Below are 15,716 nucleotides of genomic sequence, written 5' to 3' on the forward strand. Positions count from 1 at the left end.
CTATATTAAAGAAATGAAAATCAATTACATGATGGATTTATTAAAAAAGACAAAACAGAATATATAATTCACCAGTGAATAAATAAGAGTTGCATCAGTTATTCAGTTGTATATCAGATAGGCAAGTGATATCATTTACACACCTTAAATACATAATGAGCATTTAGCCAGGTGACATATCTAATCTTTCCCAAACTTGAAGAAATGTTAAATGTATATAAAACATACACAGTATTTAATGTTTACAAATTTCCACAAATGTTTATAGCAGCTATATACGCTCTTAAAAAAAAGGTGCGTCAAAAGGTTCTTCGATGCCAGAGAACCTTTTGGTTCCATAAAGAACCTTTAACATCTGAAGAACCTTTCTGCTTCACAAAAATACAGAAAAGGGTTCTTCAGATTATAAAAAAGTAAGAAAGAGATGGTTCTTTAAAGATCCTTTGACTGAATGGTTCTTTGTGGAACCAACAATGGTTCTTCTATGGCATCGCTGTGAAGAACCTTTTAAGCACCTTTATTGTTAGAGTGTACATACAATTTATACTGTATATATTATATTTTTTTCTTTAGAAAGACAATCAATACCACTTCTAAAGCAGAATCACGCACATAGACAACTAGTGCACACAATTCTAAACTCATCACATATTACTGCCATCTAGGGGGTCCTGCCCCTGGTCGACCAGGTAGTGGACCAGGTCCCCGGGGACCTGGTGCTCGAGTCACAGGTCCCCGGGGACCTGGTGCTCGAGTCACAGGTCCCCGGGCATTAGGATTGGCTGATGCAAGTGACACGTCTTTCTGCACATGCACGCCACCTCCAGCAGTTCCTGGTTTCACTTTTGGAGATTTTCCACCCTCAGGTCTTTTTTCTAAGGCAAAAACAAATAATCATGAGATGAGCAAAAATCAGTAGGTCATTTAGAAAAGCCTGATGTGCTAGTTTTATTCCACAGTCTAAAAAAATCATAAAAATTGTCTCTGTAATTCACACCTGCATTATTCACTGGAGGGGCAGGGGGCGCCAGAGAACGATTGGGGAGCAGATCTTCTAAATCCTTCATCACTTGGTTAGTGCTGTCTTTGTTGTTGCGTCTGTTCTTCTCTTCATCTCTTGCCTATAGATCAAGTGTTTGTGTTTGAAGTTTTTTATTTGCTCTTGCAAAAACTCTTAATTTGTGACAACTTAATTGCATGTTTCAGTTTTTGTTCTTCCCCAGGTGAACCATATTTCCTTTCAAGATTTTCTCATGTCTTTGTGCCATTTGTGATATTTTGTCACGCAAGAACCAATGAGATTTGAAGTTTCCAATGTGATGGCATATTAGAATTTAGTGCTTGGATTTCTTGTCTATAATGTCAAAATATTACATTTATTACATAGTTTCACTTCCGAAGACATTTATTAACCCACTGGAGTCGTTCAAAATACTTATAAGATAAATCTAAGTCCCGTTTGTAGTTTAAAAAATTTGGGATCTATTTATGTACGTTATGTCATTAAAGGGATACTTCACCCAAAAATGAATATTCTGTCATCATTTACTCACCTTCGAGTTGTTCCAAATCTGTATAAATGTATTTGTTCTGATGAACACAGAGACAGATATTTGGAAGAATGCTTTTAACCAAAGAGATCTTTCCCCCCATTGACTCCCATAGTAGGAAAATTACTTGTTGAACACAAAAGAAGATATTTTGAAGAATGTAGGACAGCAAACAGTTCTGGGGCGCTTTTGATTACCATTGTATTTTGTCCTACTATGGTAGTCAATAGGGGGCAAAATCTGTCTGGTTACACGCATTCTTCCAAATATCTTTCTCTGTGTTCATCAGAACAAAGAAATTTATACAGATTTTGAACAACTCGAATGTGAGTAAATGATGAAAGAATTTTAGTTTTGGGGTAAAGAATTTACTATTTAACAATTGTATTAAAAATTTAGCTTAAGAAAGGTTTTAAGGTTCTCTTAAAAATTAAGAGAATACAAATTTGTTGAACTAGTTCTTTGAGAAGATCTTTTTTAAGCACAGTTAACTTGGGATTGGTCACTTGTACATTATATAGTATGCTCTGCCAAAAGAACCATAACTAGAACTCAATACATAGAAATAAACTAATAAATGGATAATTTATTGTAAACCTATTGTATCCTGGGTTTCGTCTCGATACAATTTTTTAGGGTTATTTTTTTCAACAAATTATACTGACCATCTGCATCTTCTTTTTTAGCTCCATGTTGGAATTCTTGTAGGCTTCTGACACTGAATTAAGATAATAAATTGCCAATCTGTAAAAAAACAAAAACAATTCCTGGTCACATGTTTTGTAATGTGTGAAGTTTCTAATAATTTACTTACACCATGAGTAGTACTGCAGGTATAATAAGGCCAGGATTTGCTGCATAACTGAAAAGCGTCCCCATAAATGCTGGTAGATCCAGATCAATGGTCTCCATAACGACATCAAACATTCTTTCCTTGCCACTGTGGTAAAAAGATATATTACACCAAGCTCCAGTAACTATAAATTATTTGCTTTTCATTTCACTGTGTATAGTAATAATAATGTGAATAGTAATGTGAATATGACCCTTACAGTGAGTCAGTTGGTGGGTGAGTGAGTGTGTACTGTAAGTGAGTGCATATAAGTGTGTGTTACCTGAAAGGTCCGCAGTCAAAGGAAGGAGGTAAAGACATGATGGTGTAAACCACAGGAAGTAGACTCAGAAAGAGGATGAGCAGTAACAGGCCCATGTAAAAGTTATTGGATTTGGAAGCTTTGAAGACTCTCTCATGAGGGACATTGCAGGCCATTACAGCCCAGCACTGGTAGTACATAGAGGACAGGAGACGTAGAACATTGATTCCAACCAGACCAGGTGCGTAGAACGCACCCATCCTGACAAACAAAGGTTAAATAAGAGAATATCTGCAGGTACAGAACAGTGCAAGATGGTGACTGTTTAAATACAGAAACTAATATACAGTAAGTGCCCTTCTTAGAAAAAATATGGATAAAACATATATTATAACCTATATTTCCCAAAAATGTTTAATCATCAGCATATTGTTACGTTCTGGCAGGCAGGAGAACAGGGAGCGGATCCAAATGCAGTTTAAGGTATTTTATTAAAGTCCACAGAGGTAGTGATGTTAGATGTGACACCAAAGCTCCGATGCTTGTGTCAAAAAAAGAAGCGATTTTCAGTGAAGCTTAGTATTGATGCTTGATTCGTTCTATCAAAATCACGTGACCAATGACGTCCTAAGCTTCATTTCACACACACCCTCGTGACTGCTTTCGTACTTTGATTCAAGGTTTAAAAATCCCCGATACAGGCCACGCCCTCATGGGATGTTATCTGCTACAGATTTACTATAATCGTATGAAAGTGCGTTTTGTGTAAATGCACCTGTATTTATTTACTTCCTTTATTCGTGAGTTTGCCTTTGTAACCTCCAACAACGATCGACAACAGACAACTGAACACAAGGGCTATAAATACACAGATGTAGGGACAAACAGGAAATGGGACACAGGTGAAACCAGCAGACAATCACAGGACACAATGCATGATGGGAAATAGAGTCCTAAACCAAAACACAGGCAGAAACACAGAGCAACATGACGCCCTTAGGTGAAGAGCCGAGGCGCAAGCAACGGGGTGTAACACATACCCTGCCTTCCATTTCGAAGGACTCATCCCTATGCCCTAAGCCCTTCGAATGGTTTACCCTCCGGAGTGAGAGCTTTGAAGGGTTGAAGGGTGTAGGGGACCAAACAACTGTTTATTGAAGTGCCCTTCTGCGTCATCATCCCGCGCCCATAAGGAGGCGGCGCAAAGAATCTGCGCAAAGAATCATGGGAGCCCAAAGTGACCATCAGTTGTACCCTTCGAAATCCTTCATTCTGAAGGGCCCTTTGAAGTGGCCAGTTATGAGCACTTCGGTTTGGAACGTCCCTTCAGTATGGTGGCCATGATTGTTGTCACTCCGAAGGGCCCTTCGGAGGGTGATATATCCCATTTGGAATGCAGGGCCAGTTACTTTTGTGAGACGAATACTATAGTTATCCAACAAAGCCGCTAAGGCTAACCAGCAAACCTTTAGATAGGCAGCAGTGTTCTGTTTCACCCCAAATGACATTTCTTTCATCATGTACTCATCTTAGTAGGTTTTGAACAGTGAAGGTAAATAAGTGACAGTATTTTTATTTTTAGGGTTAACAATCCCATTAGGAAGCAGTATTTACACATATACGTAGCATTTAACTTTTCTTTACCAGCATTTTGGTTCATTTTCATTAAGTTCATTGCTATTGTTTTTGATTTGTTTATGTTGTTTGTGCATTCATTCCTACCAGATCATTCCTTGGTTGAAAACCAAACCAAGCACATTGCCGCTTATGTCAAATTCACCATAGGAAGGCTGAGGAGAGAGGTTGTTTGATGTCAAAACATGAATTAGCTCTGAGCGGACATAAAGAAAGATTGTGATGAGCTGGCCCATAAATCAGACTCACCCAGCCTGCTTCCAGGTCCCAGCACCAGCAGTAGTTCAGGAAACGCACAATCACTGCTCTCAGAAAGTCACCAATCAGGATGGTCAGATAAGTCACCTGTATATCTGATACTGTAAGCTTCACAAATTCCTGTTAGTGGGGTGAGAATTTAATCAAAATGATTTTACTGTTTCGATGAACAGCCAGTGTGCATACAGAACAAAGTGCTAAATCATTTAGATTAAAAAAAAGTTTGTAACACTTTACTATTCCCACTGTGGTCTCCCAACATGGTCCTCTGATGACATCAGCAGGGGGTATAGGAGGTGGAGTGCCCGTGTCATTTGGGTTGTTGGCTGAGTAGTTGGCATAATACTCCTTCAATAACCAAATGCTGGCATTCCTTATGGATTCCTCTTCTTCCAGCTTGATAAAAAAATATATTGTACATTATTTTCATGTCAGTTGTCACGTCAATTTCAAGTCAGTGATTTGCTACAAGACCAGGAGGTAAAAACGGTCCTCATGAAAGTTCTGATTAAAAAGCATTCCTGTAGCTCAGTGGTTAGAGCTCAGTGGTTAGAGCATGGCGTTAGCAACGCCAAGGTCATGGTTTCGATCCCAGGGATTGCACTACTTAGAAACAGAATGTATGGTATAATTCAATTTAAGTCTCTTTGTATAAAAGTGTCTGCCAAATGTGTAAATGTAAAGTTCTTACTTTTGCATTGACCTCATCAAACAGAGCGAGCAGGAATGTGTAGAGGTTACCAAGAAAGAGCGCAAATATACGGCCCAGCTGCCACTTAAGAGCAATACGTGGATGGTATTCTTCCAATTCAGCAATCGTCTCAAAGAGCATTGGACCCACCAGACCCAAAAGAGACATGATGATCTCAAGCTGAAGCACAGTTATTACATCATTAGCATCTTTTTATCATCCATCCAGCATATTAATATTCATCCTACTTGTGACAAAAAAAACAAGATGGATATTGCACATGATTTTGAATGTGGTATTATGTTAATATTTACCTCATTCTTCTCATACCAGGAGAGGTTGCTCATGTTAGCAAACTCTTGGGAGCGTTTGACCACAAAGTAGATGAGATAGCCACTTCCTCCTAGAGTACAGGTGATAAGGAGGTTGGCTAGGACACGTAAGAACCTTCTGAGATGAATGTTCTCATCCTTTTGGTTCTCCTGTTCATCCACAATGGACTCCTGCAAAATGCATTACAGCCTTGTGAAAAACTAATGCATGGCCATTTGGGATGCAGGAATATAAAAATGTCCCTTTTTAATCAGGGAGCTTTCTGAAAGGACCACCCAACCATGAATAACAATGAAATGTATGAGTCAGCACGCAAACACACCTACCCATCCACTCACACACAATAACACAAGCACATACTTTGAAGCTGGTGGTGATGGAGGCAAATTTATTGTCGGCTGTCTCAGAATTTCCAATAAGATAATCCCAGCTGGTGAACATCTTCCAGGCAAAAGTGAATTCATTGTCCTCGCCGTCCCCTCCCCCCACATCTGCGTTTTTAGCCATCCTAACAGCGAGAGTGGACTTTATTCAACACTTGTAGAGAATCCATTCTCGCCGGCAGGATAACAGAAGCGCATTTTCCGATTGCAGTTAAAATACAATCATGTTGACAGTATTTGTACAGTAAAAAAAGAGTCCTTGATTGGAAAGTTGGGGGGATGGTGTATCTTTAAAGTCTTTAAAGGTGAAGTGTGTATCTGTCTGTCTGTTTTATTTGTCTTAATCAACATGTCTCTCTCTCTATCAAGTAGCCACCAAGCCAACATCTAGAAACCTTTCTAAACTACCTATCTACAGCCATAGTAATCACCCCAAACACCCTAGGATCCAAAGCAACCTGTCTGAACACTCTATCCACAGCATAGAAACACCCTATTAACCACCCCAAGCACCATAGTAGCCATAGCAATGTCTTGGGACTCTCTATACCCAGCCTACAAAGGCCCTAGTAATCACCCCAAACACCCAAGTAACCATTGCAATCTCCCAAGACACTATCCACAGCCTAGAAAACCATCTGGTAACCAGCCCAAATACCATAGTAGCAGTAGCAACTTCTCTGAACACTCTATTTACAGCCTAGAAACACCCTAGTAACCACCAAAAAGACCATAGTAGTGATGGCAACATATCACAACACTCTATCCTCTGCGTAGAAATACCCTAGAAACCACCCCAAACACCATAGTAGCTATACAGTAACAATTTCTATGAACACTCTATCCACAGCCTGGAAAAACCACAGTAACCACTCCAAACACCAAAGTAGCTATAGCAACCTCTCTAAACCAGGGCTAGTCAACTGGCGGCCTGCGGGCCAAATGCGGCCCGCCAGTCATCTTTACCTGGCCGCCTTAACACATTTCTCTCAACACTCTATCCACAGCCTTGAAACACACTAGAAACCACCTCAAAAACCACAGTAGCCTAGCAACCAATCTGAACACTCTATTCACAGCCTAGAAATACCCTAGAAACCACCCCAAACAACATAGTAGCTATACAGTAGCAACTTCTCTGAACACTTTATGCACAGCCTAGAAACAACCTAGTAACCACTCCAAACATGATAGTAGCTATAGCAACATCTCAGAACATTCTATCCACAGCCTAGAAGCACCCTAGTAACCACCCAAGCACCATAGCAGCCATAACAACCCCTCTAAACACTCTATTCAAAGCCTAGAAACACCCTAAAACCACTACAAACATCCTTTGCTACAACTCTGCTGGATTACTGGTATGCGTTGTATGCGGGGGATAATGGGTCTTTGGTTGCTCGTCTGCAGATGGTGCAAAATGCTGCAGCGCGCCTTTTAACTGGAACTCGGAAATACAAGCACATCTCTCCCATTTTATCCTCACTTCATTGGCTGCCTGTACACTTTAGGATCAATTTTAAAATTATTTTATTTGTTTTTAAAGCGCTAAATGGTCTTGCCCCACTCTACATTTCTGAGCTGCTACGCCCTCATATGCCCACCCGTTCTCTCAGGTCATCTGATAAACTGATACTGAGTGTCCCTAAAACAAAACGTAAGCTGAGAGGGGACCGTGCTTTTGCTGTGGTAGCTCCTAAATTGTGGAACGGTTTGCCCCTGTCTATTAGACAGGCTTCTTCGCTTTCTTCTATGGAGCGAAAATTGTGCCTAAACTTAACAAACAAATCCAGCGTTTTGCAAACAAACGCAACCTTTTTTGCAAAAGAAACTAAACTCTGAAACAAACAGAAAGCGTTTTACAAATACATAATGCAATTCGAGAGGAAATGCGAAGGCGTAACATATAAATGTACTGTGTTTAAGTCTCACCTTTTTATGAGATTCTCTCAGCTTGATTTTCTCACAAATGTGACCGTGCAGATTTTCTCACAAATGTGATCGTCCAGATTTTCTCACAAATGTGACCGTTGCAGATTTTCTCACAAATGTGACCGTGCAGATTTTCTCACAAATGTGATCGTCCAGATTTTCTCACAAATGTGACCGTGCAGATTTTCTCACAAATGTGATCGTCCAGATTTTCTCACAAATGTGACCGTGCAGATTTTCTCACAAATGTGATCGTCCAGATTTTCTCACAAATGTGACTGCAGATTAATGACCGGCAGAATTTTCTCACAAATGTGATAGTCCAGATTTTCTCACAAATGTGACGTCGCAGATTTTCTCACAAATGTGATCTCAGTCTCACAAATGTGACTCTTTTCTCACAAATGTGACCGTGCAGATTTTCTCACAAATGCATGTGCAACAGCAGGTGGTGCTATTGGGAATTAGTTTCTATAGGAAGAAGCCTATGAACATTTCCTTGCGTGCCACCCTTGCCAGTGCCAGAAACTGAATTAATTTCATTCATAAAGTTTCATTCAGTTAGTCTCATGAAATTTATTGAAACTGTTAATAATAATCAGTTGCTGTTCTTAATAATAAATAATGAATTATGCATTGGTTTTAATATACAAATAACATACAACAAACTGGATGCATTTGCAATGTTGTCACCCCTTCCACCCCATCTCATTCTCTCGTTCTTGTTTCCCAACTGTTTACTTCACAAAACAAACTACTTTTTCAAGGATATTTTCTTATAAGGGAATTTTGACATAATTTTGTGTTTATATCAGGGCTTGCTCTAGGCATGGGCAGGGGTGGGCTGAACCCCCTAAACATCTGTCTTGCCCACCAATGAGAATCAAAAAATAACACCAAAAATTGTTGTATTTTCTATTGGCTGAAAGCAACGTCACTCTTCACTTCACTGCTCTGGCTTTAGTTTGTAACAGAGAAGCATGCTACATGCTACAGGTGGAAGCAAAATACTGTGCAAAGGAATTTTAGACGCACTGCACAATGTAAAATTAAGCATGTCAAATTAATTGTGCAGTAAATCAGATTCATTTCTTCGTTTTTGCGGTCTTATTTTGTGCTGTTAACAAACAGCTATTATTTGCTTGCAATATATAGGCTAGATTTTAACCTATTGACTTTCAGTAATGACTGAAAGCTCCATCTTCCGAAGCTCCCGCTTCAGAAATAAATCTGTTTCTCTCCATCTCAAACACCCCAATTCACGCTGCAGGTGGTAGCGAAAAAATGTGCAAAATAGTTCAGTTTAGGCGCGATGCGCGCTCACGATACCACATAAAAAACAGCAGACACGATTAAAGTTCATTGTGCAGTGTAATCAGATTAATTCATTCAATTCATTAAAAGAAATTAAACAGAAATCAGTGATCGTTCAGTGAATGGGGAATGTTCTTAGCCTGCTTTATTTTGTAGGCTTCTATTTATGTCCAGTTTACATAACCGCTTTATTTAAGTGTAAAACATCAATGAAATGTTGTCTGTTTTTTATATTTATATAAAAATAAATCATTTAAATCCTGCATGTATTGCAGTCATATACTGCAGTGTTTGTTGAATTCCAACAAAAGCAAACCTCAAGAGTGACTGAGCACGATAACAAACTAATTAAAAAAAATCTGGGTTATTTCATAAAACATTTTTTTACGTTTTCTAACGTTTTCTTAGTTTTGTGTTGCTTAAAACTAAATATGAACTTGTTTTTGCTGTGTTTCTGTTTTAAAAATGCAGATCATCTTTTCTGTTTTCACCTGCTTTCACCAGTTCATTTTCTCCAAATAAATAAAAATAAATTATATGAAATTTGGGAGAAATGTTGTCAAAAGTTCACAGAAATAAACAAAAATGATCATTTTACCAAATCACATTCTTATCAGAAAAAGAGGAAAATACTTTTTAAATGGACTCTTAATTTTGTCTGCAGCTATACTGTCTGTGTGGTTGGGGTATATCCCACCCAGGATATCTGCTAGTCCACACTTCTGCACCTGGCAGGAACCGGGCCTGATTTATATTTATTTATATTTTTTTATGTCAATTTTTTGTAAGATTTCAGTATAGTATTTTGCGCTCTTTCTGAGATGGACTCGGTTTTTAGTGATTTTTCTGCATGAAAGTTGCACTGATACATATGTTTGACTTTTATACATAACAACTCATAGATAAAAAGTATTTAACATTATGTCTAAACATTATGGCATTAAAGTAGAGAGCTTTCTAGGCTATAAAAGATGGAAAAGCAAATAAATCTCGTGCAGTTGTTTCAGTCAGTCGTCGGCTTTGTTTGGTTGCCATTAGCCTATTTAGGTTTAAAATGAATGCTGCTATTTTTTTGGCTATTTCAAGCTATTTGGGCAATTTTTGCAATAAAATAAACCAGCACAAAAAAACAGTAATATAAATCTAAGTCAAACAATTGAACTATCTGCTGTTTTGGGAGAAGTTGCATAACTGAGAAAATCTGTACGGTCACATTTGTGAGAAAATCTGCACGGTCACATTTGTGAGAAAATCTGGACGTCACATTTGTGAGAAAATCAAGCTGAGAGAATCTCATAAAAAGGTGAGACTTAAACACAGTACATTTATATAGTACACCTTTGCATTTTCTCTCGAATTGCATTATGTATTTGTAAAACGCTTTCTGTTTGTTTCAGAGTTTCGTTTCTTTTGCAAAAAAGGTTGCGTTTGTTTGCAAAACGCTGGATTTGTTTGTTAAGTTTAGGCACAATTTTCGCTCCATATTCTTCATTCAAATCACTTTTGAAAACTCATCTTTTCCCCTTGGCTTTTAAAACCTGATGTTGACATTTTGATTGTTTTAGTGTGTGTGATGTATCTATATCCCATGTTTGTATACGTTTTTATTTATTTATTTTTCTGTGCAGCACTTTGGTCCACTTCGGTGGTTGTAACGTGCTTTATAAATAAAGTTTGCTTGCTTGCTTGCTATTAACAGCCTGGAAACACACTAGAAACCACCCCAAACACCACAGTAGCCATAACCACCTCTCTGAACACTATATTTACAGCTTAGAAACACCCTAGGAACCACCTCAAACACCACAGTAGCCATAGCAACCTCTCTGAACACTATCCGCAGCCTAGAAACACCATAGTAACCTCCCCAAATACCCTAGTAGCCATAGCAACCCTTTCTGAACACTCTATCCACAGCCTAGAAACATTTTAGTAACTAACCACCAAGAACACCATAGCAACTGCTTTTTAAGTTAATAATTTAATTTGGTGCTAAAATCACACACTTCACCCTTAAATTGAAGGGATTACCCTTTTGTATATAAAATGTTTATTGTGACTACACAATTATACTTTTTAGTTATTTGAAATGCAATATTGGAGAAATGGCATACACGTACTTCTCACGAACATTTCATACCATTGCTATAACATCTAGCAATGGATGAAAGAGGGACTCACGTTCTGATCACAACCATGAGGCTATACCCGAAGGTCCCAATGCCCACCATGAGGTAGGACAGAGGGAGACGAAACTTCAGTAAGCCAATGGTTCTCTGGTTATTGTAGTAGCCATAGAAAAGTACTGAGTACTTGCAGTAACCCTGTTAAAAAGAAGCCATCAGAAAAACTTATTTACAAGCATACATTATTAAGTATTTCTAACATTCATTTAAAAAGTAATTACTTTAACTCTGAAATTAAATAAACAATCCATTCGTCCATTTATTTAATTTGACATTGTGTAATATTTTCTTAAACCTGCATTATCAAATGTACACAATTATTGACAGCCAGAAAGCATTTACGATAAATTTACTTTGCCGATGTTTACAGAGCATACTAAATATTAAAAATGTTTCCCTAAAAGTAGCTGAATGTGTGAAAATAATAGCACAATTAAATATTTTATCAGTTGACAGCCCACTAAAAAAGACATACGCAAGGTATCTTACACTGAAGTCCGTAAGTACAGAGTAATCCATCGCAGTGTCTTGATCCTCCCTCGGCACAGTTTTCCGAGGAATGGACCCATATGGAAGTCCCATGAGAACCTAGTGGATATTGCCATATTAGAATATCAGTGACTATGATTTAGAGATAGAGATGTAATAATACCTCGTTGATTCTTTAAGAGAATATTTAGTTCAAAAGCGCATCAACATGATATACTGTATATTGTTTTGTTATCAGAGCCAGTTCCCTTGAGGAAGCCATCAGGGTTACCCAAAAGATCCTGACAAAGAGACAAGAGCCTGTTCTGTTTGAACGGATGTCAATAGAGATGCATCTGTAACTGCTTTTGTGAAGAAGCAGCTTGTAACTTTATACATTGACTGCCTGTCTGCTAATCCTCAACATGTTTGATTTTAAATATTGATTTTTGAGTTATACTTCAGCTGTGGTATAATTGGAGTTTATTCTTTAACAAGAGGCGAATATTGCAACAGCCTGCATCACATGCTCTTGTGGATGCTTGTGAAGACTGATGCAAAAGAGAGGAAATTGTTGAATAAAGTCGTTATTTTTGTTTATTACTCACAAAAAGTAATGTCATTCCTTCTTAAAATGACGGTTGCAAAACGACTTGAGGGTGAGCAATTAATGAATTTTCATTCTTTGGTGAAAGTATTGCTTTAAAACATTGGTTGCAATGCTGTTAAGGATGAAGTTCAATGACTGTTTCACTTTGTTTTGTTGAACACATCTGTTTTTAGGGGGGATGCACCAGCATAATGAAAAAATCCTGACCTCTGGTATCACAACCAGGCCAAAAGTCAAGCCGAAGAGGACCATGTTCATGCCGTACATCCAACGCAGGAAGATAAAATATGAAGCAACAGAGGAGCCAAAGTGACCTGCAAAACGAGCACAAAAAAACATTCCAGAGCTGGCCACTAGTGGGCAATATTGCGAGCACCATATATTTGACAATTTAGTATAAACTTAAAAGTACAATTTATGCTTGTTTTTATAATTAGTACTTACTCTCAACTTCCTTTATTTTCCGCTCCCAAGGTATGCAAGCCGTTCTAAAATTTTCGAAATCTCGTTGAAATTTGATCCATTTCTATATGATGAGGCAAAAATGTTACAGGAAATTTTTTAGATTTGTACTTAATTAACATTTTCTCAAGAAGGTCTCATTACAACATTTTCCCATGTTGCATTGTTTTTCAGTGCATAGGAAAACCCCTCACTATAACTTTTTTCACAATGACAAGCACAATATGCAATGAAAGACGAAGATTCTTATACCTTCATCATCATGACTTTGTAAGCATATAGCTTCCTGCCTTTGCCTTTGCCCAGAGCTCCTTCAAATTTATCCACAAACTGCTGAGCCTCCCTGCAGACACAACCAACACACAATCAGATAATAAAATGGTTAAAAACTTCAAAGGTTAAAAACTTATCTCACTAATGGCAGGTTAAGGACTCGCATTTGCCTGTAAACACAGTAGCTGGTTTAATGCAAAGTGATTAACAGTGCATCCAAGCAAAATGTTTCTTTATCCCTATTGAACCCACAATCTTTACACTGTGCTCTACCAACTGAGCTACAGTATAGAAAACCTTCTTTAAAACGATCCCATTTTAGATGTGTCAGTACTTGAGAACTTTGAGTCGTCTTCTCATTCTCCAGGGCTTGTTTCTGATATTTGCTATCAGTTTCTTCTTCTCCTCCACCTCCTCCATCAATCTGGCCATTTCTCCTTCAGACATGGAGTCCTCTTCTTCATCAGAATTTGAATCGTCTCCACTAAAACAGAACATAAGGGGAGGGGTACTAAGGAAAATGCCTTTTGGATGCAGGAGTGCTTCACTAACAGATTAAATACATTCTTCATCTCGAACAACCCAGCAGGTACAATATAAAGAGTGTGAGGCATGGTTTTAAAAATGCAATGGCTTTAAATAGTTAAAACGATAGTCTGGTGGAAATATAAGTAGGCTAGACGTTATATTTTCTGTCAATACCAAACCAGCTCATGTGAGTTAACTATTAAACAAAAGTACATTTTGTTCTATGTGTAAACATTTTTTATTGAAGGAAAATGACATGTCAGGGATAACATTTTCTATAGTCGATAGTCTGTTTAATGAAATGTTTAATGAAAGTTAGGGTACCAAGGTGCACCTTTATATTTGAATGCAAAACAAATATGTTTATAATAGAAATACCAATTATCATATAGCCCGAAAGGGTTAAGTATCTGTAATGGGAGTTTCAAGAGAGTTTTGTCTTACATTCAACGATCTCTTGGTGTAGGTGTCAAGATCAGTTAATGAAGTCAATTAATAATCAATCTATCCTGGGTTAATTTGTGTTTCCATACCTACTATCCTTTTTCTTCTTCTTGTCATCGTCGCTTCCTTTATCATTTTCCTTTGCTTTGCCTTTAGAGTTCTTCTGTTTTTTCCCGCCTCTCCCTTTCCTTTTGCTTTCTCCCCCTTCTCCACCTTTGTCTCTCACTTTTCCTCTTCTCCTGTTCCCTGCACATCTCCTCTGCGGAATGTCATCGTCGCTATCCTCCTCGTCTGCCTCTGCCTGGGCCGGTTTCTTTTTATTGGCCGCTCTACGAGCTCTAGGGGGTGCATCATCATCATCCTCGTCATCCTCACTTGCAGCAGCCTTGCCACGTTTGCCGGCTGCGGTTTTTTTAGCACCTTTGCCTTTGGGTTTGTTGTTCTCTGAGTAAAATGAAAGCGTATCACACATTAAAAAAGTCTTGTTGATGAACATAGACTAATACACTTTGTTGCAGACGCTAGGGTGTTCTGGAAGTTTGCTATGTACCTATAATGGCCCAGGTATGCATTTTACACAGACGCAAAGGCACATCATAAAAATGATATTGCTTTTGATATTGCTTCAGCCTCTCCTTGTAAGTTTTCCCATAAGCAAGAAATCAAAATTCACATTGCTTAGAAGAGCAAGAGCACACCTTTCCTCAATAGCTCAGATTCCTCAATTCCACCAATAGGCTACCTCAAGTGCCGAATAATGAGTTACACACTTACGTTAATACTTACTTAACTACTAGGATTAGTTGTTATGAGTAACAGTAGTAGTGCTGTTCTTACCTTCAGCACCGTCCACCTCTCCATCAATTTCTATTCCCACTAATAAGAAAAAATGGAGTTTAGCAACGTATTACCGAAATAGTTGTCATTACCATGGATTACGTAAAATAGCTATAAAAGTACAGTATAAAATAAATGTATTTAACTTACCGTCTTCTAATTTTCTTGTATCACTTTTCTTTGGCATTTTGCTCCCCTGCTGATCTCTGTTGGTATCAGAATTTCCTCTCTTGCACCTGTGGTCTAACAAATTACTGCACAGGTGTGCTGCGGTTCTCGAGTGACTGACTCCCCATTGCCATAGCAACACCACGTGACCTCACATATGCAATATCGATTGATATTGGTATATTAAATGAGCTACAACAAGCATCCTAATGATTTGAATTTAGTTAAAATCTTTCATATGGAAAACTCTATGTTTAAAAAAATGGAACAACGCGGCAGATGGTTTTATGATTACCTTAAAGCAAATTAAAATAAATACATCAAGCTCTTAAATGGGAATATTATAAATTCCATCGATGTTTCATGCAGAAAAGATCTGCAAACATTCCAGATGACCTGCCAGACAGTATGGCCATCCATTTAAACTGTTTGATGCACTCTCACTCATTGGGATATATGACACCTAGCTCTGATGTCACAAGAAGAGCCACCTTAAAGATTTAATGAAGGTTTAGGTTTTCCTTCAAAGACAATTAAACACATTTCACAC

At 38.1% G+C, this 15,716-nt stretch overlaps 1 protein-coding gene across 1 annotated transcript; it reads right to left on the bottom strand.

Annotated features, from left to right (window-relative positions):
- Positions 1-77: 77 nt before the first annotated feature.
- On the bottom strand, positions 78-15,271 carry tmc2a (transmembrane channel-like 2a). Its single transcript, XM_057362856.1, has 20 exons — positions 15,149-15,271; positions 14,999-15,037; positions 14,251-14,605; positions 13,524-13,673; positions 13,169-13,259; positions 12,899-12,980; positions 12,662-12,768; positions 11,866-11,964; positions 11,372-11,514; positions 5,922-6,069; positions 5,543-5,731; positions 5,229-5,408; positions 4,775-4,933; positions 4,529-4,657; positions 4,367-4,434; positions 2,666-2,905; positions 2,365-2,490; positions 2,216-2,294; positions 998-1,121; positions 78-875 (listed from the first exon to the last, which is right to left on the bottom strand). Exons 1-20 carry the CDS (start codon positions 15,183-15,185, stop codon positions 652-654), a joined length of 2,769 nt encoding a protein of 922 aa, XP_057218839.1. The 5' UTR covers positions 15,186-15,271; the 3' UTR covers positions 78-651.
- Between the last annotated feature and the right edge of the window lie 445 nt (positions 15,272-15,716).

The sequence above is a fragment of the Triplophysa rosa genome, linkage group LG2, assembly GCF_024868665.1.
Source record: "Triplophysa rosa linkage group LG2, Trosa_1v2, whole genome shotgun sequence".
Taxonomy (NCBI): domain Eukaryota; kingdom Metazoa; phylum Chordata; class Actinopteri; order Cypriniformes; family Nemacheilidae; genus Triplophysa; species Triplophysa rosa.

What these genes read in the sequence shown, in the direction of transcription:
- tmc2a (XM_057362856.1), bottom strand. Translation starts at nt 15,185, where the DNA reads ATGCCAAAGAAAAGTGATACAAGAAAATTAGAAGACG. An exon ending in ACAAAGTCATGATGATGAAG is followed by an intron (nt 12,981 to 13,168) that starts GTATAAGAATCT and finishes CTCATCATATAG; the next exon opens with AAATGGATCAAATTTCAACG. An exon ending in GCCTGGTTGTGATACCAGAG is followed by an intron (nt 11,965 to 12,661) that starts GTCAGGATTTTT and finishes AATATCCACTAG; the next exon opens with GTTCTCATGGGACTTCCATA.